General features: G+C 43.0%; 1 protein-coding gene across 1 annotated transcript in view; it reads left to right on the top strand.

Moving 5' to 3' along the window:
* Window positions 1–25,531, top strand: part of Pde11a (phosphodiesterase 11A) — a 327,936-nt gene that overhangs the window by 158,835 nt on the left and 143,570 nt on the right. The window contains exons 6-9 of the mRNA XM_087900073.1: window positions 9,894–10,026; window positions 21,598–21,673; window positions 24,317–24,384; window positions 25,258–25,350. Of these exons, the coding sequence (XP_087756199.1) occupies window positions 9,894–10,026; window positions 21,598–21,673; window positions 24,317–24,384; window positions 25,258–25,350 (370 nt within the window). The remainder of the gene's footprint in view (window positions 1–9,893; window positions 10,027–21,597; window positions 21,674–24,316; window positions 24,385–25,257; window positions 25,351–25,531) is intronic.

Here is a 25,531-nt window from a genome sequence, read left to right as displayed (position 1 = left end):
AATCTGACATAAAATCTGAACGGGTTTATTTTGCCTTACACTTTAAGAAGGGATGTAATCAATTATGGAGGGCTAAGTGTGGTGACAGGATCACAAGCCAGCTGGTCACAGTGTTTCAGCAGTCAGAAACTGAAGAGAGGACAAGAAGCAATGGGCTACAAAGTCTTAAGCCTGCCCACAGCGCCCTCCTGCAGTGAAACTCCACCCCATGAAGGTTCCACACCCTTCCAAAACAGCACCACCCACTGGGGGGCAAATGCTGAAACACGAGAACCTACAGAAGAAATCTCTCACTCAAAAAATAATTTCCTAACCCTGTGCCGGGTGGAATAAAAGCCATCTCACAATGCAAAATGGATTAATTCTAAATTCAAAAGTTCCCATAATGTTTCACAGTCCCAACACTGTTTAAAAGTTCAAAGTTTCTCCTGAGACTCAGGTTAATCTCGTCACCGTTGGCTCTTATAAAACTCAGGAAACCGGCAGGGTTTCTGTTAGTGTGTGACTTCCTTCACACAACCTCGGGGCATACTGTTGTGGGTTACTTACTACAATCAGGGCTCTTGAACCTCAAAATACCAACAGTTAATGTTGCTCATTGACTCATTGACAGACAGGACTCTAGATGGCTTGCGGGGTGTGTGTGTGTGTGTGTGTGTGTGTGTGTGTGTGCCTCATTTCTACCCCCTCCAGGTGTCTGGGGTGGGGTAGCTCAGCAAGTCATCTTCACAGACTAACCCCGGAGGCTGAGCTCTGAGTCTCCTTGTTTGCAAGGCTCCATGCTTCCTTTGCCAGCAAACTATTCTCAGCCTCCAAGGTATCCTCTGCGTCTTCCCCTAAAATGATCCTAATGTTCAGAAGCTCTGGAGCTGTGGTTTGTCCACCGAGACCCTTTGTTTCCAATCTAGGTGCACCATTCAGGAAACCGTCTCTTCCGTGTATGTTTTCTTCCAGAGTAATCTAGCTGTGTTAGTACACTCCAAGGTACTGATGGTGTATGTGTCTATGGCTCATTTTAATGTTAATTACAAGAAATAAAATAGAGGAGATGGAACATTTACAATGAAGTACATCTTCCAAATTCATATTGAGAAACTCAAGGAAAACCCATTTGTCAAGCACCTAACCTTCACATCTTAAGTATATAAAAATGAAAACATACAATTGTGCTGTTAATTTTCACGACTTTGAACATGAAGACTCAAATGAAAAATAAACTCACTGCCCCTTTTTATGGCAGATGGGGTTTCTTCTTCTAGTAAAAAACCATCACAGGGGAGAATAAAAACTCTAAAAAATAGTCCGTGAGCAAGATACATAAAAAAAGGCAATGAACTCAAACATAAAAAACTATGTAGATGCTGGATTGACTCTACCCTGTCTGTTGGATTGATTCCACCCTGTAAACAATTATAGCAACTTGAAAACCCTAATAGTTGATGTGTTTGGCTCTTATTTTTGTAGGCCTCTCATTTAATATACAGGCCTTTCATTTAATTTGCTCCAACTAATAATTTAACTGGTTGAATCCACTTCTCCTTCCTTGCTGTCTCTACATAGTCCTTTAACTTGTAATGCTTGCCTTTGATATAGAGAGGTGGCCACCACAGAGGGAGGTTCCCGCAGGGTGATGCAGTGGGGCTTCTCATCCGGGTATAATTTTCACTGCGCGTCATCACCAGCAGTTTTGCTACCTAGCACATTTTCTCTTCTGTACCTCATCACCGAAGCTCACAGTGATGCTGGACCTCTCCCACAACCCAGAACTTAAACTGAACAAATTAGCATGATCTCACCAGATGCACTGGTTAGTGTTAGTATTGCTGTGTTGAAACTCCAGGATCAAAAGCAAGTTAGGAAAGAAAGGGTTTATTTGGCATCACTGTTCATGATTAGAGGAAGTCAGACAGGAGCGCAAACAGGACCCGAAACTGGAGACAGGCACTGATGCAGAGAGCGCAAGGGGTGTTGATTACTGGCTTGCTCCTCATAACTTGCTCAACCTGTTTGGTTACAGAACCCAGGACCACCTGCCCAGGGGTGGCACCCCACCATGGGCTGGGCCCTGCCCCATCAATCACTAATTGAGAAAATGCCCTGCAAGCTTGTCTACAGTCTGATCCTATGGAAGCATTTTTCTCCAATTTCTCATCCTTTCAGATGACTCTAGCGTGTGTCAAGTTAACATAAACATGAGTTGGAACACCAGGGGTTTTTAATAGAAGGGAAATCTCTGTGATGTGTAAGATCTCACACCTATCAAGAGACTTCTTTGCATGCAATCTTCGCATAGTGCATTCTCTTGGCTTCAGAGTGACCCCATGAGAAGGTTTTCTTCCTTGTATAGTACAGTAGCCCATTTATCCATGGTCTCGTAGCTAGGAAGTGGTTGCCAAAATTAAAACAAGAGCCATCAGAACAGAATTCTGACAGGCTATGACATCAACAAGATTTTGCTGCATATTGCTGAAAGACACTACACACCCTCACCTATCCCGCTTGCTACTCCTTGCCTGTCTAAGCATCACAAGACCTTACCCCACAGTGACATCGCTTCTGGGGTGATAAACTCCATCATTTTAATTACATAACTTTAGGAAATGAAGTATAGGAAATGTGGCCATTAGTTGCTTCGTCTTAATTTCTGATAATGCAGGCACTTTAAAGAGGGGAAAATAGGGGGTTTATTGAAGTGTCTTCCCATCAAACCTTAAAAGCAAGCTCATTAACAGGTCAAAATAAACTTTAGGAGCTTCTGGGAGTTAAATCGTCTTCTACTATCATCACAAGACCAGCACTAATGGGCTGATCGTGCTTGCTAATTGCCTGATCTTTTCCCTTCCTGACTAAAAGGTTTGTTTGATAACCTTTAAAGACACACTGAGCCAGGAGAGATTAAAGCCCCTGTCCCGAGGGCTTGAGACCCTCCTGCTGGGGTCTTAGCTTTTAGCCCCTCTGATATTGACTTAGTTCCTTAATCTCCTAATTAAAAGACAATTTCAAATAATGTTGCATAGCTGGTGGTGTCAGGAAGAGGGGTTGACAGGCTTTCCTGAGAAGAAGAAGCAAGCAATGGAGCTCCATCCAGTCTGTGAGCCACAGTTCAGACTGACGTCTAGTCAGTAAAGCAAAATATCAACCATGACCACGTATATCATCTGTAGTTCAAAACCAGATGTTTGTTTGAAAGCATAAAAGAAGAAATTACCTGTCCAAAATACCTCCCTATCCCTCTGACTAATAAATAATCAAGCTGCAAAAAGATCCACGGATAATCATCTTTTGACAGTGAGAAAATAGGTGGCTGAAACTGTTATGCCCACACTGTTGATCAATGTTTAGTTAATAGTCACAGTCTTCATTAGTGATTACCAGTCCAGGAGAACGAACAAGTCTTGACAAACCTGATACGCTGTAGAATAGTGATGAAAACGTGTCTAGAAAGGACGCAAGGTAGCTATATATGTAATTATATGTATATATAAAATCTCAATACACACAAGGAACTCAAGACTCGTGGGCATGATGCTATAGATGTGGCAGGTATTTACAAGGATATGAAGCTTTTAATACAAGGTTCATGCACAGAACCGCACAACATACTGTTTGGATTCATCCATTGTAGCCTTATTTGTTTGTTACTTCCACCTTGTAACCTAAGTGTTAACTCGGTTATTTCCTGGATCAAAAGAGAAAAACAAACAACAAAAGAAAACAAACAAAAAACCCGCAGACTTCTAAGGCATTCCTTGTGGTATGGCTTCATCTGAATTTTTAAACATTCCTTCTTCTGAATTAATCTTTTAAAGACTAACTGAGGTCAACACCCCTTTTTCTCCCCTTCCCAAATATTTTGTACTCCCTTCCCTAGAGCATCTACCACAGGTCGTCACTATTGTCTCTGTGTTGCCTGAAGTTCGGGCCTTGTTAGCTTCTGTCCACACCCCTCTCTGTAGGTAGGCCTGGAGTTGGACTGGTACCCGGATGCAGGCGGTGTCTTCTAAGATTCTTCATTGTGGTGGTAGAATACTTGATATAAACCCTGAGATCCAGTGGCCAGCCTCCCTCATGTGGTTCAAAGCAGTGGGCTGTGACAAGAAGATCTGAATGAAAGAATAAGTCTCCCTAGAGATTCAGAGAACAGGGGACCACAGGTATCTGTGTTCTTATAGCTACTGCATGACACAGAGAACCACTTCGCTGAAGGAAACTCATTAGCACCCGTAAGCTATGAAGGTCTCGGAATGATTGAATTGCAGATGTGGCTCCAAACCATGATGAATCTTCTTTACTAGGTTAAGTATAAAATGAAAATTTGGATGTTGGCCTTTGGTCTTTGTCATGGTCCAGTGCCAGCCCAGACCATAAATTATTTCTCTGGACCAGAAGGGAGGCATGGGATTAAAGACACAACTCACATGCCTTTATCAGGAAGGAGATTCTCAGTGAACCCTCATGAAATCCTAGTTCACATCCTGAAAATTCCTCTGCGTTTATTCTCCAAACAGCCTTATATACCAACACATAAACTGAGGGGGAAATTCATTAGCATTCTGTTTCCTAGGTAACCAGGTGAATGGTTGTGGTCATGTCCACACATCTACCTACGCCAGCTCTGTCACGTCTTTCTATCTTCTGTATGCCAGCTCTGTCAGATAGGCCGAATTAGCATCTTTCTTCAGGCATCCTCCAAATTACAAAGAAGGGAGCAGAACATTAGCATATCCTGACCCTTTGTTAGGGAGGTGACCACCTCCTGCGTGGCAGGTGCAGACTGTGGCCTGGAAGTCTGGCCGCCATTCAATGTAGAAATATGGTCCTACAGGTCACTCTAAAAGGAATGTTCAAACTCAAGAAAGCTGATTAATTCAACTTTGGATGTTAAGTTAAACTCACAAAACCCCGAATAAATGGCTTACTGGAAACAAATTCCAACTTTCAGTGATAGACCAGGACCTAGAATGCACAGACTTCTTAGAGAAAGCTGTTCTGCATCAGCCTTCATGCTGAGGGTCAGTCACGGGCAGAGCTGTGTCTGACATTGACGTAAATAGGAAGGCATGCCACAGAATGAATTCTTGAAGAAAACTGAAGTATGTTTGAGAAGAATGGTCTTTTGGGGGAACCCCTGGGAGCTGTGTTAATTATTACCAGATATTGAAAGGGCTGTCAGATGCATGCGATTTGGTTCCAAGAGGTGATGTTTATTAGAAAGTAGACTGAGTTGCGACAACATGGAGGCTGTGAGCTGCCCCACTGAAAGCCTTCTCAACTTAATATGGCATACCCATCTTTCAGACATGTTGAAGAAGAGATTAAAGCCAGGCCCTGGCAAGCCACATAAGCATCTCTTGAGAATTTGAAGAAGGTCCCTCCTTTGTGGTGGTCCAACTGCCAGCAAATATGTATATCCAGGCTAGATTTCATCTGCCTTCATTCCTTTTAGAGAAGTGGCTGTCCGCCTTCCTAATGTTGTGACCCTTTAACACAGTTCCTCATGACGTGATGACCCCCAACCATGGAATTATTTTTGTTGCGACTTCACAGCTTGGCTACTGTTATGAATCCTGATGTAAGCATCTGTGGTTTCCAACAGTCTTTTGGAGGTTGTCAGTCACAGCTGGGGAACAACTGGTTTAGTTTGCAGAGCGGTCCATGGTCTTCGTCATGTCTTGTTCCAATGGCAGTCAACCCAAAGAAAGGAAGCAACAGCGGATACAAGGGCCTTGGGAGTCAGAATTAGATCAGCAAAGCCTGTGAAAGAATAAAACAAAAATAAAAACCAGGACTAATCGGGGCCCTTTCACTTGTGATTAAATGCATTGCCTTGCTGTAATGTGTAAAGGAATACTGGCTCTTCTATGAAGAATTTGCTGCAAACATCATGTTTTTAAAAGATGTTTACTCTAGGCTGAAAATATAACCTTAGTTTGAGCTTCCGCTGTCTATTTAGCACCCAGTTCACAGGTGAAGGCTCTGAAACTCACCTGAAATCACAGGGTGAGAAGGGCTGTTTGATGGGATCAATCTGACTTCAATTATATTGCACAAAACCACTCTTTTAAAAAATGAGAAGAAAAGAGCCTGGCGGCGGTGGCGCACGCCTTTAATCCTAGTACTAGGGAGGCAGAGGCAGGCGGATCTCTGTGAGTTCGAGGCCAGCCTGGTCTACAAGCGCTAGTTCCGGAATGGGCTGCAAAGCTTCAGAGAAACCCTGTCTTGAAAAACAAAACAAAAACAAACAAACAAAAACCAAATAGAAAAGAAAAAAAAGCAATGTTTTGAAAGATGCAATGGGAATTGAAAAGTTGAACGGATGCCGAAGCCAGACTCTGATTCCTGTGGTCTGAACATTCATACGTTGAAACCTAACCCCAAGTGTGAGGATACCTGTAGGAGCTGGGAGATGATTAGATCATGAGGCCAGCCTTCATAAAGGGGATTGGCATCCGAATAGAAGAGGCCCTGGGTGCTCTCCACTCTTCCCACCATGTGAGATACACAAGAAGGAACCAGACACCAAATCTGTGAGAGACTAGATCTTAGTTTTCCCAGAACCATGAGAGATAAATACTTGTTTTTGTTTTCCACCTGGTCCATGGTATTTTTTTTACAGCAACCCAGACTAAGACAATGATGTAAATGACAGGTCAAGTTTCTGGGTGTCCTATCTCCTAACCCTTAACATATGTGCCTGTGGGTCACCAACTGTACACATGCAAGGTTGGTTTTCAGAAAGTCTGTTGTCCGTCCCAGCTAAAGGGCATTTCAGAACCCCATCTCCTTTTTCAAGCCCCTGGGTCTCTTCAGCATTCATGGCTGATCCAACAGACTTGAGGACTTGGCCACCTAGGTGCATGCCAATTTCTTCATTTGAGAATCATACCAAGAATTTCAATTTATATGTTGTTTAAATGCCCGTGTGCTGCTGTCTTCTCTCTTCATCTCAGTGGTAAGCTCTGTAAGGGCAAAGGCCGCAGCCTCTTGCAGAACGTTTGAACAGCGCCCTGCATGGAACCAACGCTCCTCCTTCTAAGGCTGCTGCACCTCTGCCGTCACTTCAATGCAGTCTGCAGTTTGAACTGAGGAAATTCCAAAATGTCCTAGATTTAGAAGGAGGGTTTCAGGAGCGCCGGCTCAGTGGTGTTTGCTCATCATTCATTCCTTGGGAATTCTGTTCCTGGGGACCCGAGACTCTGAAGAGCAAGCCCAGCAGTTTTCCTTCCTTCCATTTACCGCAGCTCAGCGCAAAGTGCTCACTACCTCTGCATCTCCCCAACTCCTGGTGTCCTCTCTCTCTCTCTCTCTCGTTTGCAGAGCGAGGCCCATGAGCCTTGCTTTTCTTCTGCTTATTAAAGTCCTGAAGGGTAATAAAGAGACAGAGTCATCTGGGAGTGAGGAGTGGGAGTTAGGTAAAAATCAGATCTCTCAGGAAGTTAGCTTCTCTGAGCTTCAGTTTTTCTGAGCTGGTAGAATGTAGAGACAAAGACCCACATCATAAAGATGCACATACAGACAGCAAATTAGTTAACAACACACCTGGACTGGCCCTGTTCTACAGCGATGATAAGCCTGTTTGTTTCCTCTTCATTTCTTCTCTCTTTCCCTCCCCCGTGTTTCTGCCTTTCCCCTCCTTTCTTTCCCTCAATGTCAATTTCTCTACGCAAGCCCTTTCTGCGAAATTCCAGCTATTTAAATTTCATGTCCCTAAAAATAATCTCATCTCCGTGTCCACTTTGCAGTCCTGAGAACTGACTGAACCTCTGGCCCTGTTCTCCCCATAAGCAATCTGTCCATGCTTCTGGAACACCTGGTATCTTTCTCATCTCCTCGAGTCTCCAAACAAACCCTTGCTGTGAACAGGGCTAGTTATTCAGAAGCGAAAGGTACACAGGCTACCAAACCCTTGACATGGGCCTGACGCTTGGAGTCCACCAGAGTGTCTCTCATCTTCGATCCCTCGGCTAGTGCTTCTTATTCACCACCTCTAAATCAAGGTTCCTGGAATCCCTGCTCCAGCGGCCTTTTCTTTCCCATACTCTTAAACAGCTCTCTGTCACCTACAGCTCAGATCCCAGCAGCTCTATCCAAGTCTCAGTTCTTGGACTCTGGCCTTCTTTCTAGTCTTATTCTTCAGCCTCTGGTCACCCATTTTTCTGTGTTTTTCTTTAATTCCTGGTGTTTCCTCCTCCCACCTCCAATCTCTCCTGTGGTCTTGCGCCCATCTTGAAAGACACTGAGTGAAGTGGATAATGTTCGTTCCTTGTCCCGGGTTCCTCCCTGACTGCTCCACCCAGGCCTTTCTAAGGTCCTACTTCAGCCCTTTACCCCCACAGTCTACTGCAAGCAATAGACCAGAACTCAAACACTTCTGAAATTATGCCGTATGAAACTGGAGGGATGGTTTGGTTGGTAAAATGCCTGCCAAGGCAAACATGAGCACTGAGTTCATATTCCCCGCTCACATGCTAAAACGGGGCCTGGCAGGGCCCATCCGCAACTGAAGAACTGGGGACAGAGTTAGGTGGATCTCTCAAGATCACTGGCCAGCCAGCCTAACTGTATCAGTGAGAGATTCTCAGAAAAAATGAAATGGAGAGTGATCAATTAAGACTGCTGACATCAGCCCCTGGCACACACACACACACACACACACACACACACACACACGCACATATATACACAAAATAAATGTATTGTGAAATATTGTGAAATATAGTATATAGACAACATAGAATGTTTTGGCAAGTCAGTGCCTCTTTGAAAGCGCATCAAGAATCCAGTCCATTCGTATAAATTTAGAAATTATTTTGTTAGCCTAGATCCATATATTGGGTACATTTTACCATGTTTCTTCCTCTATGTCACTTTCATTAAATACAACAGAAAGCCCCATTTGCCATAGATGTAAAGTATCAAAAAGAAAACAGAACACAGACTTTGTTCTTCGAATTAGAAACACATCTTTTCTTTCAAGTTCTTTTATTTACGTACTACTCAATAGCTATAAACCTAAGCCTCTTATTAAAATTTCCATTTGCATCTAGAGAGCCACAGGGAAGCAGCTTGTGTGCTATTCAGCCTTTTTGTGCATCAAGAGATGAATAACGTCGTAAATAGATCCTGAGTTTGCCAGTCACAGAGCGTCTGTCCCGACAGACGTGATGGAGCGATGATGGTAGATAATCCACCCCTCCTGCTCATTCATGCGTCTAGTGGTCTCCATGACAACGCCTGCCCTTCCCAGCTCGCCACCAACTCCAAATGGGTACATGCAGTATAATAATAACAACTGTGCACAATGTGTACTAGCAATGTAATAGCAATGGCTGTCTACAGTCTTAATATTTTCTTACATGAAGTGCAGCTTAGCCGAGACACACAGATGGGGCTGTGCTAGCGCTGGAAACACAATCACCAGCCTAGCCTGCATAAGGCCTTGCGCTCTGTCCTCACACCGAAAACGTGCAACATTTATTTCCCAGTTTCCCTCATTCTTGGTAGCAAAACATCTGGGATGTTCAGCTAGGATGTTCAGCTGAGGAGCCCAGTGGAAGTGTATGAAGCCGTGTGTTGGTGCCCTATTATCAGTCTTGGTCTTATCTGGTTGTGTGCATTAGACTTGTCAGCCTTGAGGCTTGAACACAGCCTAGAGCTACTCTCTGGCCTGTAGAGGATCTGTGTTTCTCTCCACAGTCTGATCACCTTCCATTCTAGTGGGGAAATAGTTTAAAGGGGGCTCCTGATGATTCTCTCCCTGTCGTTCTGACTCATACCATTTATTCCTCAGTAATGAGGACAGGAAATGTTGCTATTAATGTCGTCTGGTGGAGTTTACTCTCCAGCAAACTTAGTTTCTCTTCTTTCCTTTTACTGACTTGGTGCTCCGACAGTTTCAAAGAAAGCATGGAGAAGTCATCGTACTCCGACTGGCTGATAAATAACAGCATCGCTGAGCTGGTTGCTTCGACAGGCCTTCCTGTGAACGTCAGCGATGCCTACCAGGACCCGCGCTTTGATGCTGAGGTAAGAGGAGTCCTCTGCTGGAGGCCTGTTGTCACAATGCTGACGCTTTTTCTGGTTGAGGTGGGGAAGGGATGTCATGCAGAGACACAGTAACCAAGATAACGGGCACTTCTGCAGGCTCTGTGTTCTGGTTCCCAGTGTTGCCCACTGTAGACTGACTGCTGTTTGGGTCTGCCCAGACCTGTGGCGAGGTGACCATCCTCAGTCTGACACTCTTTCATAAGTGGGCAGACTTTATATTAAATTCTGAAATATTAGTAAAAATGCATATATGACATGCTTGCTGGCCAACAGATGCTAGAACCACTATGATAGTTTAAAAATTGCTCCCAATAAACAGAAAATGGATTGCTGTTATTGCTTAATGCAAATTATATACATACATTATACTGACATATAGGGTGTATAAAAACAATTTAAAAGTTTATATTCTAAGGTGGTATAGAAACATCATGTGGATAAATTCACATAAGTTTCTGAAGTGCCTCCGAATTGGTGGATGCAGATAAACATGTAGATGTATGCATCTGGAGAGGAATTATGTTAAAAGCATTCTATTGCAGACTGTAGGTTTAACTCTGAGAGAGTGCCTGGAGTATCTGAAGAAAGTGAGGTGATAGGTGTTGCGGGGAAGCATGAGGGAGCATGGGGAGTGAAGGGAACTAGGATTAGTTTAATGTGGCCGAGTGCCACAGCAGAGGACACCAGAGAGGAAAGGAAGGACACATCACCACAAGCCTTGCAGAGCTATTTTGTACATTGCCTGTACAATGGGAATGGGTAGTTGAACTGTAAGTTCATGAGAGACAGGAGCCGTATTTTGAAATTTTAGCCTAATTGATGTGTTACATTTCTGGAACAGGGTCTTGGTAGTTAGCCATTCTCCTGCCTCCACCCCTGGAGTGCTGAAGTGCACGTGAACCACCACGAGCTGTGTTTTAGAATGATCACACCGGCCGCTGAATAGAGGGCAGATTCCTAGTAACAGAGGGACATGTAACCTCTGATTTGTTGAAAACTAGGGGCGTATTATACTCATTTCACAGACATGGAGGGCTGGTCTATGCTGAGAAGATGTGTGGTAGCAGGATGCGAGCTGCCGTCTCTCAGACCCCACAGCCTGTCATGTCCATAGTTATTACGGGGAAAGAGATGTCATGGAAGCAAGAATCTTAATCTGATTAGTAACTGTCATTAAGATCATATTTGCACACCTCTGCAGAAAGATATTAAATCTCTTAAATCCCCCCCCATAGCTCTTGGACCAACTCTCTCCCAGGCTCCAGCCCCCATACATTTCTTCTTCCTCCTGGCTTTGATGATCCCACCTTGGAAACCCTTTGATAAATTCCCTGTCTGGCTTCTCTGCCAACCTGAGACACTGTGTTTGAGCTCGGGAAAGCACAGAGTCCTAAGTGTCTTCAGTTTCCTTGTGAGGAAGAGTATCCCAGTACCTGGGCTGTGTTGTAGAATATTATTTTAAGATATGTTACATGTGTTGATACTGTGGGACATTTGCTTTGATGATGCAAAGATGTGTTGCATTCTTTTATGTTTGGTTTGTTCAACATTGTAAAACTTTGTTACTGCGTCTGTCTGAAACACCCAATAGATCTAAGAGCCGGACGGCCAATATCTAGCTAGGAGAGAGGATAGGCTGGGCTGGCGGGCAGAAAGAAAACATAGAAGGAGAAAAAGAGAAGGAGCAAGAAAAGAAGGGGCAGCCACCCAGCTATACAGCCAGCCACAGAGTAAGAGTGAAAGTGAGATTACAGAAAAAAAGGGGAAACCCAGAGGCAAAGGGTAGATGGGATTATTTAAGTGAAAAAAAAAGTAGGCTAAAATCAAGCTAAACTAAGACCAGGCATTTATAAGAACAAGCCTCTGTGTGTGATTTATTTGGGAACTAGGTGGTGGGCCCCAAAGAACAAAGAGTCAAAGAGTAAAAGAGTAAAACCGGTCAACTATCGGGCTGTGTGCCTGCTGGGGTGAAAATGGCATAAGGATGTCAGTATCCGCACTGCTGCCCTGTGCTTGGACGTCAGTATCCGCACTGCCCCACTGTGTTCGGTTGTCTGCACGAGCTTGGACGTCAGGATCCGCACTGCCGCACGGTGCTTGGACATCAGTATCTGGTATCTGCACCCTGCCGCCCTGTACTTGGAGCAGAGATTGCTGTATATAAGTTCAGTCTCTTGCTGCATCTCTCTTCCTTAAGCTGAGAAAGACGGAATGCCAAAGAAAAGATTTCTGTGCATACAATTTTATGAAGAAAAGCTCTCGGGAGTCTATGATTATCACTAATAATAAATGAACAACCCAAGGAGTTTAGTTATGCAGAAAATTGTAATTACCAGTTGTTAGGAAGTCACCGTGTTTAATTGGCTGCGGGAGAGATAAGCCTTCCCTGACCTAGACCGTAGCACTAAATTGGGTGGGTTGTTGCCATTCTGCTCTAAGCTGTGCACCATGGAGAAGGTCAGATTCTGGACATAAAGCAAAAGAAAAACAACAAATTAAACTGTTAACTTTCCCCCTAGGTCCACAGACTTCCTGTAAGGGAGTAGAATGACACCCATATGCCTACCCCAGATTTAGAAAAGATCATTACTTTTGAGTCTTTGTATTGATTTTCCCTGATCCCATCTCCTGACTCACAACTCCCGTAGGTAACCAGTATCCAGCATTTGAATTTGGCATTGCTTTGCTGTCCTGCATGGCATCGTTACATGCATTTGAAATCTACCAACTATGTTTTGTATTTTTATCTCTCTGCACTTCAAACTGACTAATACTGTGTATTCACCTATGACTTTTTCTCTCAACATTATATGACAGATGCTGCCAAGAATGTGCATTGTATTGAAAAAGTGAGCCTTGTTTTGTCTATCCAGGCGAGTTCAGAACCGTGGCCTGCTCTGACTCGGTTTCCATCTGCCCTCTAAACTCTGTACTTTACCCTCCTCACGATAGCCAGCCATGTCTACCTTGTAATTCATATCAGCTTTTCACAGGCTCCTTAGTTTTGAGAGAAAAAACCCCGCATGATCTAGTGCACCGCTGTCTACCTGAGTCCTTACGAATGTTGTTCGAACTACACTGGTCGCCTTGTTCCTGGAACTTGCCACTCGCGTATCCATCCACCTAAGGCCTTTGTGTTGGTCTCTCCTCAGACGGCAGGTCTTCTGATATTCCTTGCCCTTCTTACCTTGTTAAATTTTCCAAATAATCTTAGCACTTTCTAATACATAACTTGCTTTTGTGCTTTTTATCTTTGTTATGCTACCTTTCCCTGGAGAGACGTGAGCAGGAATCTATCTACCCCATATAGAACACCAATAGTAGACCAAAGGCATGATTCTAACCAGTGTTTTAGCCTCACTTTTGTTTGGCGCCGTGCTTCTGAATTCAACTCTTGAGATGAGCTGCCCTCTAGAACATCATCTATGATGCTTTTTGCCCTTCTTTTCACACTAGATTTAAAAAAAAAAAGACACTGGCATAAATACACCAACAAAATACCAGCCATTATTTAATCTAGGTTCATATTTTTATTGCTTATTTTAGTATTTTCTTCCAATTGAATTGCTACAGGAAGAGTTTCCAGAGCGATCCAGTCTGGAGTTGATGTTCTGCCTACAGTAAGAATGAATGATGGACTCATGATTTAAATAGGAAGGGTTCTTTAAGTAATGGGAAGCGCAGAAAATAACTAAAAATGAAGGTGGGCTTCATGCAAGAACTGGTTTGATGGTTTCTGCATTTGTTATAAACCCAGGGGTGGCCGGAAGCCCACCATCACTCAGATGCCCTCTGCCAAGACAGACACCCAGTTACAGAGTTAATACAGAAGCTCATGACCCGGGTCTGACCCTAAGCCTCCCCCTTCCATCCCGTGCAATTTTTCTCTGTGAAGTTCTGATTTTTAAAAGCCTGCTGCAGACAACTTGAAAGTCCTTGCCCTTGTCATCTAGCACTTAAGGATAATGGGGCCCAGTCTCCGAGGTCCTCTGCCTGAGAGCATTAGAGCCCATTTTGGCTGTCAGAACATCATGGAGGAGCACTTTTGAATGCCAACCTGGCAGGGCAATGCATTCTCTATTCTCTGGAACACCTTCTGCTCCGTCAGTTAGGCGTCTAGTGAAAAGGAACCGGCAAAGCTGAAACTGCTAAGGGGTAACGCTCTGTGGATCTGCCTGCGTGCACACGCTTCCGGCTCTCTGCCAGCCACTCACTTCTGCTACAAACTATTCCAGATCTTTCCTCAAATGCGGATTTGATCAGAAAGATTGGAGAGTGGCTACAAGAATCCTGATAGTAAGGAGGAGGCATGGGGAGTCTAGGAGGACATGGGTTACTATGACAGCAAGTTATAAAATGGGTGGGAGTGGAGGGGGTGGAGACATCAAACGTGAGCCCCACAGGTCAAAGAATCAGACAGACTACCTAGCCCTCACTTAACACAAAGAATCACACAGGCTACCTAGCCCTCACTGAACACAAAGAATGGGATTTTTTTTTTTTTGGTCTCTGGTTTTGTTTGTTTGCTTGGTTGGTTGAGTTTTTCTTTTGTGTTGTTAAGAATTTAAGGAATCATTTGTAGGTGGTGATCTAGAAAATATTAGAATTAATCTGATAGACAGGGTGGAAAAAAATAGATTCTCTCCTTTTTGCAGGGAAGTGAAAAAAAATAGATTCTCTCTCATCTAGTCTTAGTTCTGGAACCAGGTCTCACCAGCACATGAAGCTGGGAATGATGTTGAGCAGGGAAAGGAAACATGTGACAGATTAAGGTATAGCAACACACTGTTACCAGTTCCGATTACACTTCCTCTGTCTGCCTTAAGAGGGTTGGAAAATATAACAGGTCTGTCTTGAAGGATCCAGGAGCTAAACCATCAACCATGTTTAATTGGGTCTGTTGGAAATGTCCCTTGGGGACAGGTGTAGGCAAAGCTTTAAGTGGACAGATATTTAATTGGCTAGTACCGGGCACCCTGATAGAGTATATTTATTCAGACTGTAACCTGTTAGGAAGGCTGCTTCATCTCCCATGGCCTAATTTGAAGGACTCTAATGATGCACATTTTAAAACAGGATAATTAGGTAGGAAGCCTGTAGAACAAGGCAGGAATGTTTTCACAGGCATTTCCTTTAGTGTTAATATCTGCATTGTAAAAATACATTAAAACATTCACATATATTCTCATAAAACAAATTATAAACAAGAAAAGCACAAAGGAAAGAGAGAATCAATTGTGATGTCAAGGTCTGAATATGTTTAGTTGGGTCCTCAAGAGCAGTGGTTCTCAACCTTCTAATGCTGCGACCCTTTAATACACTTCCTATGTTGTGATGACCCCCAACCAGAAATTATTTCATTACTACTTCATCACTGTAATTTTGTTACTGTTATGAATTGTAATGAAATATCTGGTGTGCAGGAGATCTGATATGCTACCTCTAAAAGGGTCTTGGCACACTGAATGAGAACCACACTGTTCTAGAGAAACAGAAACAAGGAGATGAATATATGTATATGTATATATAATTCATATATGAATATGTATATATAATTTATTCATTTATTATATATTATTTATTAAGTGATCTTTAAACAATAGTAGTCGAATTACACCTGCAATGCTGAGAAACAGTTCTCAGTCGTTAGCTCTGGCTGCCTCAGTATTCAGAGCAGTCCCAGAATAGCTGTCTCTCTCTGGGAGGACCTGTAGTTATCAATTCATAAGGCAGTAGTCCCAGTCTGGCGCTGGAAGCCCAGAAAATGTCTGGGTAGTCTATGCTCCCTCTTCCACCAGGAAAGCTTGGGAATGCTGATTTTACTGTACGTGAAGGAATCAGCAGCAGGGATAAATCAACTCAGGGGCAAGAGGAAGGCCAAGTCAAGACAGGTTTCTTTCTGAAATATTGTTTTTTAATCTGGGCTTCTACTGGGAGGTGCCGCCCACAATCAGGACAAATAAAATCAGAACAAATTCTTCAGGTGAGTCTCCCTATTCAGGTGATTCTAATTTGTGACAATTTGGCCTTAATACCAAGTTTCTATGTTCCATCAACTGATCCAGACCAGTATGATTTTCCATAAATAATATTTTACTATTTACAGCAGTGAGAGAAATGTTTTAATTATCTTAAATCAAAAGTTTTGCTCTCTTCACACTCTGGTATCCTCCCTCCTTTCTTCATTCAAAAGTGATCACCACACACACCGCACGCACACACACACACACACACTGCACACATACCGCACACATATACACAAAAACCACACACACACACACATACACACTGCACACACACCGCACGTATATACACATACACACACACACACCGCATGTACACACATCACACACACACCGCACACACACCGCATATACACACATCGTGTACACACACACACCACACACCACACACTGATCGCTTAGCTATGAAGATCATCTTCACTGAACCACTGTGAGAGAAATGTAAAGACACAACCTTCTTTCTTATCTCTCGGCTCCTCCAGTGTTCAGCAGATTAAAGACTCTAGGTCCACACAACACAGCTTTCACAGTGTGACCTTCCTCTGCTACACTTGACTGTTGTTTCAGATCCCACCCCTTCATCTCCTCCCCATGTCTGCCTTTAATTAACACATGTGTTGAGAAATTGAACTCTTATCCCGCTTGATCACTCGATGCCATTGAATACCATTGTTCCTGTGGTTTGTTCTGTTTTGAACATAATTTTTTTTCTTCATGTGTAAGTAATTCACAGCCCTTATTTAAAATTTAGGAACTAGAATCAGTCACTTTTAAACTGTCAGAGGTAAGCAATCCAGAGGGAATCATTGTGACTACAGCTTTTGAAGGATTTGTCAGTGTATATACGTGTTTGGACGCCCACAGATACCCACACAATTATCACCTAACAGAGGAAATGTTTTCCATGTCCAGATATATTCTGTAGCCTGACTTTAATCAGATGCACAACATGTCGTTGTTTGGATGTGCTATGATTTAGTTAACTGACTTCTGAATATTCATGCCATTTCTGACATAGCATTATGATATATAATGCTGTGGTTTGTACTTTATTTTTGTGCATTTATATGGAAATTTATATGGAAATTTTTGTGCATAATTTTGACAATTACCATAAGACACATGGTATTATACATGGAATCAATAAGTCGGAGGTTATTTATACTTTCTTACATGCCAGGTACACATTAATAAATCAGTTTCCAAGAAGACTGTAGCAATACATCTACATTTTAGAAGCCTTGTAATGTCTTGGGTTAAGATCACAGGCTCAGGAGTCCTGTCCCATCGCTGTCCCTTTGAGTCATAAGTGGTATGTCCTCCCCGTTTCCCTTCTTCAAGTCTTCATTGTTTATGTTTCTGGACAGGTTCCGACCTGACGATTTCATCCGCTCAAAGCTCTTGCGCTCTTTTGTCGTCTCCATTCCAGGGTCGACTTGAACTTCCTCTTGTTTCCTTCCGATTTCCCAGGTTCCCCATGGCCACCTTTACTCAAGCCAAACACCTCCATGTCCTCCTCTGCATGGATGGGGGAGCTCATATACCCAGAATAAAGAAATACTGGTGGAGAAGCTATTGCTTTGAAAGCAGTGGGTGAACAAATTTCTCTCTCTGGCAAGCAGCCAGAGAAAGGTTTGTTTTTCTCACCCCTAGACTCCAGAGCTGTGCAGTCTCACGGAATGTTCCTTTCCGATTGTGCACTCTGTGACGTGAGGCATCCCTCAGCTACCTGGGATTTATGGGCGAGATTAAATAAAGGTTTCTGTGGTCCCAGAACAGGGGGAGACAAGCAGACCTGATGTTCTGTGCTGGCTCAGACTACCATTGTCTGTCTAGTGCCATGTGATACTTTCCTTGGCCAAATAAAGTGGGCCCTATTACTCTAGAGCGGCTGGGGCTACTAGCACATAGGTTATACCCAGGAAGCCTCCCTTAGTCTGGCTGCCTCTGCTTCCTGCTTGCTGTTGCTGTCTTCATTCTGATGCTATCCTCAGGGAGAGGGAGGAAGTCATTCTGTTCTTTCTCGAAAGATAACTTTGATGGATGTGTTTGTTTCTGTCTGGCCTCCTGGGAGCCGGGCTCTTCCATTCAAGGCAGTTAATCTTTCTAAGCTTTATCTGATAAGCGCAGATGATAACAGTACCTACCTCATTGGTACGAAAAGTGTATAAAATAATTCACAGGGAAGTGCTGAAGGCAGAGCTGGCACACAGCAAGCAGCCAATAAATGTTATCTTCGCGGCCATCATCGGAGATTTGTTTTTAAAGGGTCTAAAGCTATTTTTGATTTCTCTGTAGTCATTTGGAGCTTTTTCAAATACTGCGCTCTGAACATTGTCTGCTTGGACACATATCTCATCTTTATTTCTGTCTTTAGTAGACGGAATTCTTCAAGGATAGTGACTGAGTTCATTTTTATCTCCCCAATACCCTGCAATGTACATAGCAGACATTAATAACTATCTGTGAGAAGGTATGCTGGATGAATGATTTATGCTTTTATTTTTTGTTCTAGTTTATTTATTTTGCAACTGGAATTCTCTTCGTAATTTTTAAGAAACTTAAACAATTTTTAAGATTGTAATATAGTTATACCATTTCCCCTTCCCTTTCGCCCCTCCTAAACGTCCCTTGTATACCCACCATAAAAACTAAGGGTTTTCGCACCAGATGTATGACCGCTCCCTGGTATGGCTAAGAGGAAGTTTTTACTGTAGATGTGAGAGCAAGCACAGTCAGCGACATCTGGAAGACTCCACGCAGGGAGAGAAAGCAGTAGACTGAACAAGTATGGCAGACTGAACAGGCCAGGAGAAGAGAGAGAGAGAAGGGGAAAGGAAGAGGAAGACAAAAGCGAGAAGAGGCCCAAGAGAGAAACAAAAAAGAAAGCATCATAGCAGAAATAGCAAGGTTATAAGGACGGTGAGAGGCTGGGGTAGGAAAGCCCATGAGCTGGAGAAGTTTAGGGTAAGGGGCGGGTGAGACGCACCAGGGTGCCAGTACTGATTCTGGAATGTGTGACAGGTGAGGGGGTTAACTCCCTTCCTCATTAGCATGTCTATGGGTGCTGTCCTTGTTCAGATCACGTTCAGACTGGGATTCTTAAATACCTATCTGTGGTGCCTCATTGTAAAGCATCAGCCCATGATTCGCATTCTACACGTAACTGGACTATCAGTTAAAGTAACCAAGGATCTATGGAGAAAATAGGAGCCGATCTCCATGAACGTGGTGGGGAAAGATTTCTCCAGTAAGATACTAACGTGTCCGGACCATAAGTTAAAGCCTGTGATACTGCAAAACGGTACTGTGGGCCTCTACCTCAAAGTCAAGAGAGTGGAAGACAGCCATCGAAGGAAGAAGACGTTTCTAATCTGTATTTCTTACAGAGCGGCTTTTACTCATCACGTAGATCAAGATTTTTTAAATTTGATTTTTAAAAGTCAGAAAACCCAGTAGGAACAACACCTCTGAAGCGGTATTTTATGAGAGAGAAGATAGATGTAGACAACATAAGGGAGCCACATAGCTTCGCTGTCCCTCAGTGGGGCAGCCAGGCGGTGTGTAGTCTGCTTGAGGATACTTTGAAAGTACAAAGGCCTTGATGCCAAAACGGACAAGCCAATGCAAATGGTTCTCCTGGTTATCAGCGATACTCACAGTATTTTCACCATCAGAACTACCTCACAGCCCCTGGGATTGTTAAAAAACAGAACAAAACAAAGCAAACAAGCACCAGACTTATCACCAGAAGGGTGATTGTGTAAAGCAACTGAACTCCCATGCCCTTGTTGATTGGTAAAAAACACTTCGGGAAGCCTTTGGGTTGCACCCACTGCCACCTCTGTGCCTGCAGTCCAGTGAGTTTATTACAGTGGCAGACTCAAGGAATTCATTCATATGTGTATGAAGTACGTACAAGAATATTCCTAAGTACATTGCTTAGTGGTAAGCTGGAAGGAAGCTGGACAGTGTTCCACAAGAGTGGGATGAACAGTCGGACAGGGAGCAGCCAACCACACAAGAGTATGCCTTTAATGAGTCACTTTCTGCCAGTTTTAAATGAAGCAGCCTAGTTTTCGTTGGTAGAGGTCTGGGTACTGGTTCAGGGGAGAGGAAGGAGCCATGAAGTGACTGACTTATTTCTCGATGGCAGTGTGCTTCGTGAAAATAGGCAGATATCCTTGTGAATTCTGCATCTCTCTGCACGTGTATTCACCTTTATAACCAACATAGAAAATTATTTTTTTTCAAAAATGATATCAAATATAAAATTAGCTTTGTGAATTAACTTCTAGGTTCAAAATGTTCAGTATATAGTTATTAACTCTTAAAAAATGTGTAGGTTTTAACTATTAATGACTATTAAGATATCTTTCCATCACTGCTCTCTTATTCTTCCGGCTACAGTCATCGGATGACAGGTGGGCTTTTCTTGCTGGACCAAAGGTCATATTAACTCGCCAGAGCCCTTTCAGCTCAGTAGCTCCTCTCTGGCCACTCAAATATGAATTAACATCAGACATTTCAAATTGGCAGATTTTCATATCTGACCTCTGTTAGAACTCAGTTCTTCTGAACCCTCTCATTGGGTTTTTTTTTTCTTTCTCAATTTCTGTTTTTAAAGTTTTGTTACGGGATTTTACAACATTCGTAACAACTTAGCAAAATTAAAAATACGTATTATTGGGTTGGAGAGACGGTTTGTCAGTGAAGGACACTGTTATTCCAGAGGACCCAAGTTCAGGTCCCCAAACCCACGTCAGGTGCCACACAACTGTCTGTAACTCCAGCTTGGGGATGTGACACCCACACTCACACACACATTCCCACACCCACACAGAGAGCCCTATACACAATTTAAAATAATAAAAACAAATCTTAAAACGTGTAGTATTAATGTGCACCAGGCGGTGGTGGCGCATGCCTTTAATCCCAGTACTCAGGAGGCAGAGGCAGGAGGATCTCTGTGAGCGCAAGCCCAGCCTGGTCTACAAAGTGAGTTCCAGAACAGACTCCAAAGTTACACAAAGAAACTCTGTTTTGAAGAAAAAAAAAAAAGTTAATACGTTATAAAACATTTCCTTGTAGGTTCAATCATTCTTACCAATGGGTATGCCCAGTCAAAGATTAAACACTGACTACTGGTATAATTAAAATGTCTTAATTATCCAGAATCCACTGCAGAATACTTGTCTGGTGCCATAATTGTGGACCCTTTCTCTATGGTTGCAGGGACTGGGCAAGTCAGGCTGATTTTTCATTGTTTGAGTTATTCAACGAATCAATTCTGTTTGAATTCGATTTTCTTGTGCTGTTCATTGTGACATAGTAAAGAGAAGAATAAGTGAGTGTTTATGAAAAAGTTAGGTATAACGGATGTCACGGCTCGGGTGAGGAAACGGTGAGTTCAAGGCTAGGCTAGGTGGTGTCAGATCCTGTCTCAAAAAATGGTGTTGTGTATAGAAATAACTTTTCCATGGGTAATTAATAGTCAATGATAACTAGCTTCTTTTTTCTACCCTAGGCTGACCAGATATCTGGTTTTCACATAAGATCTGTTCTCTGTGTCCCTATTTGGAACAGCAACCACCAAATAATTGGTAAGGCATTACCCACGCGATTCTTTGTGTGACAACAGACACCTTTTTAAAACGGGAACCAGGCCTGTATATATGACACTATATGCGTGTGTCTGTATGTGTGAGTATGCATGTGTATGCATGCGTGTGTGTGCATGTGTGAGTAGGCATGTGTATGTGTGTATGAGTGTGCATGTGCGTGTGTGTGTGTGTTTGTGTGTGTGTGTGTGTGTGTGTGTGTGTGTATTGCCTTTGACTTCTGGCTAGCCCAGGGCTCATAACAACCATCCCTCCTCTGGCTCCCCAGAACGTCCCAAGCTCTGTCTCCATACTCTTCTACAATTCCATAAGCACAGACTACTAACGAATAGGCATCCGTTAGAACAGGAACAACTATCTACTGAGCTCAGAGCAATAGTAAATTCCAAAGCTGGGAGGGCTCTCAGAAGCCTACCAACTGAACTTTGTTATTCTACATGGCAGACATTGAAGAAAAGAGATGGAATTAGGGAGAGAGAAAGAGGGAGGAGAGGAGAGACTGAAACAGCCACAAACTTATAGTTAATAGGAGATCAAGATTAAGCTTGAGGAGTCCAAACTTTCCTAGGATGTCTACGTCCATGTCTGAGCTTTCACACATAGTGTGGGTGCAGAGGTGTTGGACACATCTGGACACATAGCTTTGCTGGCATATCTCTAAAGAGACGCTTTCCCCACAGTAAGGAAACTAGGCAAAAGCAGCTTCCGACATTTTCTCCCTACCTGCCATCTCCCTTTACCTAGGGAAAGAGTTGGGGCCTGGCATAACGGCACATGGCTGAGACCCAGCACTTTGGTGGTAGAGGCAGGAAGAGACCAAAGTCATCCTCAGCTACACCGTGAGTTCAAGGCCACCCTGGGACTATAGGAGACCCTGCCTCAAAAAGAAGTAAATAAAACCTAAACCCAAACCAACAAAACGAAACAACTCAATCAGAAAAATACCAGAGTCAATACAGACACGCAGGCAAATAAAGAGTTTATGATTAAGCTTAACAATCATGAAGGAGAGAGATTTACTTAAAGCTATGAAAATACAACAAAAATGTGATTTTTTTTTCTCCTAGGAGACATAAGGTGATGGATGTATTTGGAACATAACATACAATTTCGCTTCTCTCTACCACACTCTAAGATTACTGGCTAAACTCAAAGATATTACTGCCTAACCAATGACTTAGTGCCCTGGGAGTGTTGTCGAGGTCAGATTTTTTTTGTGGGGGAGGACAGAGCTTTATGTGTTCCTGGAACTTTTGGTCTTCCTGGGCTCTGCCTTCTGAGGGCTGAGCTCACAGGTGTGCCTCACCACCCTCAGTTCAGGCGGCTCCTCCTGCTCACTGCAAACACTGGACAATGAGATCCACTGCAACCCAAGTCCCTCATTTCTGAAGGATGTCTTTCCTGCTGGACTGCTGAGCTTGTACCAATACATTAGTAGGTTATTAAGCATAAAGAATATTCTAGGATCTTAGAAGCTGAGCCTGAATACAAATACCATATATCGAGTTTTAGATATATCCATATTTAAAGGAGAGAAAATGTCCGTAGAAAACAATTGCATATTAACTGAATGACAACCTCACATATAATCCTACATTTCAATCCTAATGACAAACGTCGCTATTACTCCAAAGTCCGGGCTGTAGTTTTTTTCTTATATGCTAAAGACTTTTCATGTAGTTATATATTGCTAAGAATCCAATCAGTTCACCAGGGGAAGTTAGGTACTTTTAAAAATACAGGATTACTTTAGAAACAGAGGTTTTTTGTTTTGTTTTGTTTTTGGTTTTGGTTTTTGAAGACAGGGTTTCTCTGTGTAGCCCTGACCTTTCTGGAACTCACTCTGCAGACCAGGCTGGCCTAGAACTCACAGAGATCCGCCTGCCTCTGCCTCCCAAGTGCTGGGATTAAAGGCGTGTGCCACTACCACCCAGCAAATCATAGCTATTTTATTTGCATATTTCTGCTAAATTCGAACACACTGAGCTTTTCAGTTAGAGCATTGTTGTGGTGGGTTTTTTTTTTTTTTTTTGGAAGTCAAACACCAACACATTTGGTATAATGCCAGGAATGTATTTGGAAAGAGGAAACCCTCATAAACTGAGACTGTTGAGTGTGTGCGCCATTGGTAGCAGGTAGCAGAACTAATTTTGCTTTGATCCATGTGTGTCCCATAATATCATGTTGTATGTCTTGAGTATGCATGTTGAACATTTAAGACTTATTTCACATCCTTTGAGGTAGTTCGTATTTTAACTCTTTTTGTAGATAAGGAAGTTCGTCACTAAAATGGTGCATTTACTTGTGGTCACACACTTGGTATTGTAGCTAAGGTTCTACATAAATCCAGGTTCCGAATCACTCTGCCACAGTGCCCCTCCCAAACACCAAAGCGTGGTGGGGGGAGGAATTATGTATTATATACAGAGATAAATTGATTCAGTGACATATGTAAAACAGGGTGTACATATTCGAATATACTTGCCAACTACATCACATCTCCAGCGTGGAGGAGTGTTGAATGAGTGTGTTAAGCTATTCATAGAATTAGCTGCGGCCTGTTCTCTCCCAGAGACACAATGCCCGGTACTCACAGTGACCACTGTCTCCACTTTCCCTCAACAGGGGTCGCTCAAGTGCTGAACAGACTCGATGGGAAACCTTTTGATGATGCAGACCAGCGGCTTTTTGAGGTGAGAAAATAAATTTAAAAGCCAAGGGCCAGCCGTTTCCTTGCCCGCATTTTTTTTAGGGTAAACATTCATCTTCTTAATGTAGTTAAACAGCGTACCAGCAAAGAGGAAATTTTAAAGACTATATAAACACAAGGCAAAATTTGATTGTGCTTCCGCTCATCGGATTAGTTTGTGACCTTGGATCATTCTTCTTAGTCTCATTGCAGAACTGAATCACCTCCGCGTCTGTCTGATAGTACCATCCCTGTCTTGTTCGCATGTGTCCAGTCATGAGACCCTTAGCCAGCCCCGCCAGGTGTATGTTCCCCGCGTTCTTTGGTTCACGAGGCCCTGTTCCCTGTGTCACAGCAGAAGAGGGCAGCTTTGCTGTGCTTCCTCATGGACTGGGCCGGAGTCTGCCCACCGAGGGTGTCAGTGTCCCTTCCTCCTCGCATCTTTGTGCTACCAGCTGGTTCCAAGTCAGTCTCGTTGCCTTTAGCTCTCAGCTCATGGCTTCTTTTTCTTACTTTCTTGGCCAAAATATTTTATAACCTTGCTATTGAAATGGGCTGTTCCTGGTTAAATAAAATAGAATAATTAAAGTCAGTCTTCCGCCCAAATAAATTCAGATCACATTAGTTCCAAATGTGTGACATTATTTCTTCACAGTGTCATTTAAATAATGATTTTTTTTCCTCGTGTGCAATGTGAGCTATAAAGCTCTTCCATGACAGTAGTAATTAAGAACTGTAATGCACATTTCCCTGAGGCCCACCTCTGAGCACAATAAAATTATATTTTCAGAACTGTCTCTGGTGGCCTGTGGCTTTCATATTAGATTTTGTCTGTGAGTTATTATGGTTTCTAATTAACAGGCTTTCTGTGTCCTAGGCTTTTGTCATCTTTTGTGGCCTTGGTATCAACAACACAATTATGTACGATCAAGTGAAGAAGTCCTGGGCCAAGCAGTCTGTGGCTCTTGATGTAAGTACAGTATTATGTTCGCAAGCTATGCTAAAAGGCTTTGATTTTAGGAAGCGAAAATTTGTCCTATTCATGGGCCTTCATTTCTATATCTTAAAGACTCTCCTCACTGGGTCTTAATTATTTTATGGTCTTGGGTTCAGTTGGGTAACAAGTGGAGACCCTGTCTTGGAAACTACTG

Source organism: Myodes glareolus, chromosome 21 (assembly GCF_982192425.1).
Source record: "Myodes glareolus chromosome 21, mMyoGla1.1, whole genome shotgun sequence".
Taxonomy (NCBI): Eukaryota; Metazoa; Chordata; class Mammalia; order Rodentia; family Cricetidae; genus Myodes; species Myodes glareolus.
Note: the sequence above shows the minus strand (reverse complement) of the source record. Positions and strands in the feature narration are given on the sequence as shown.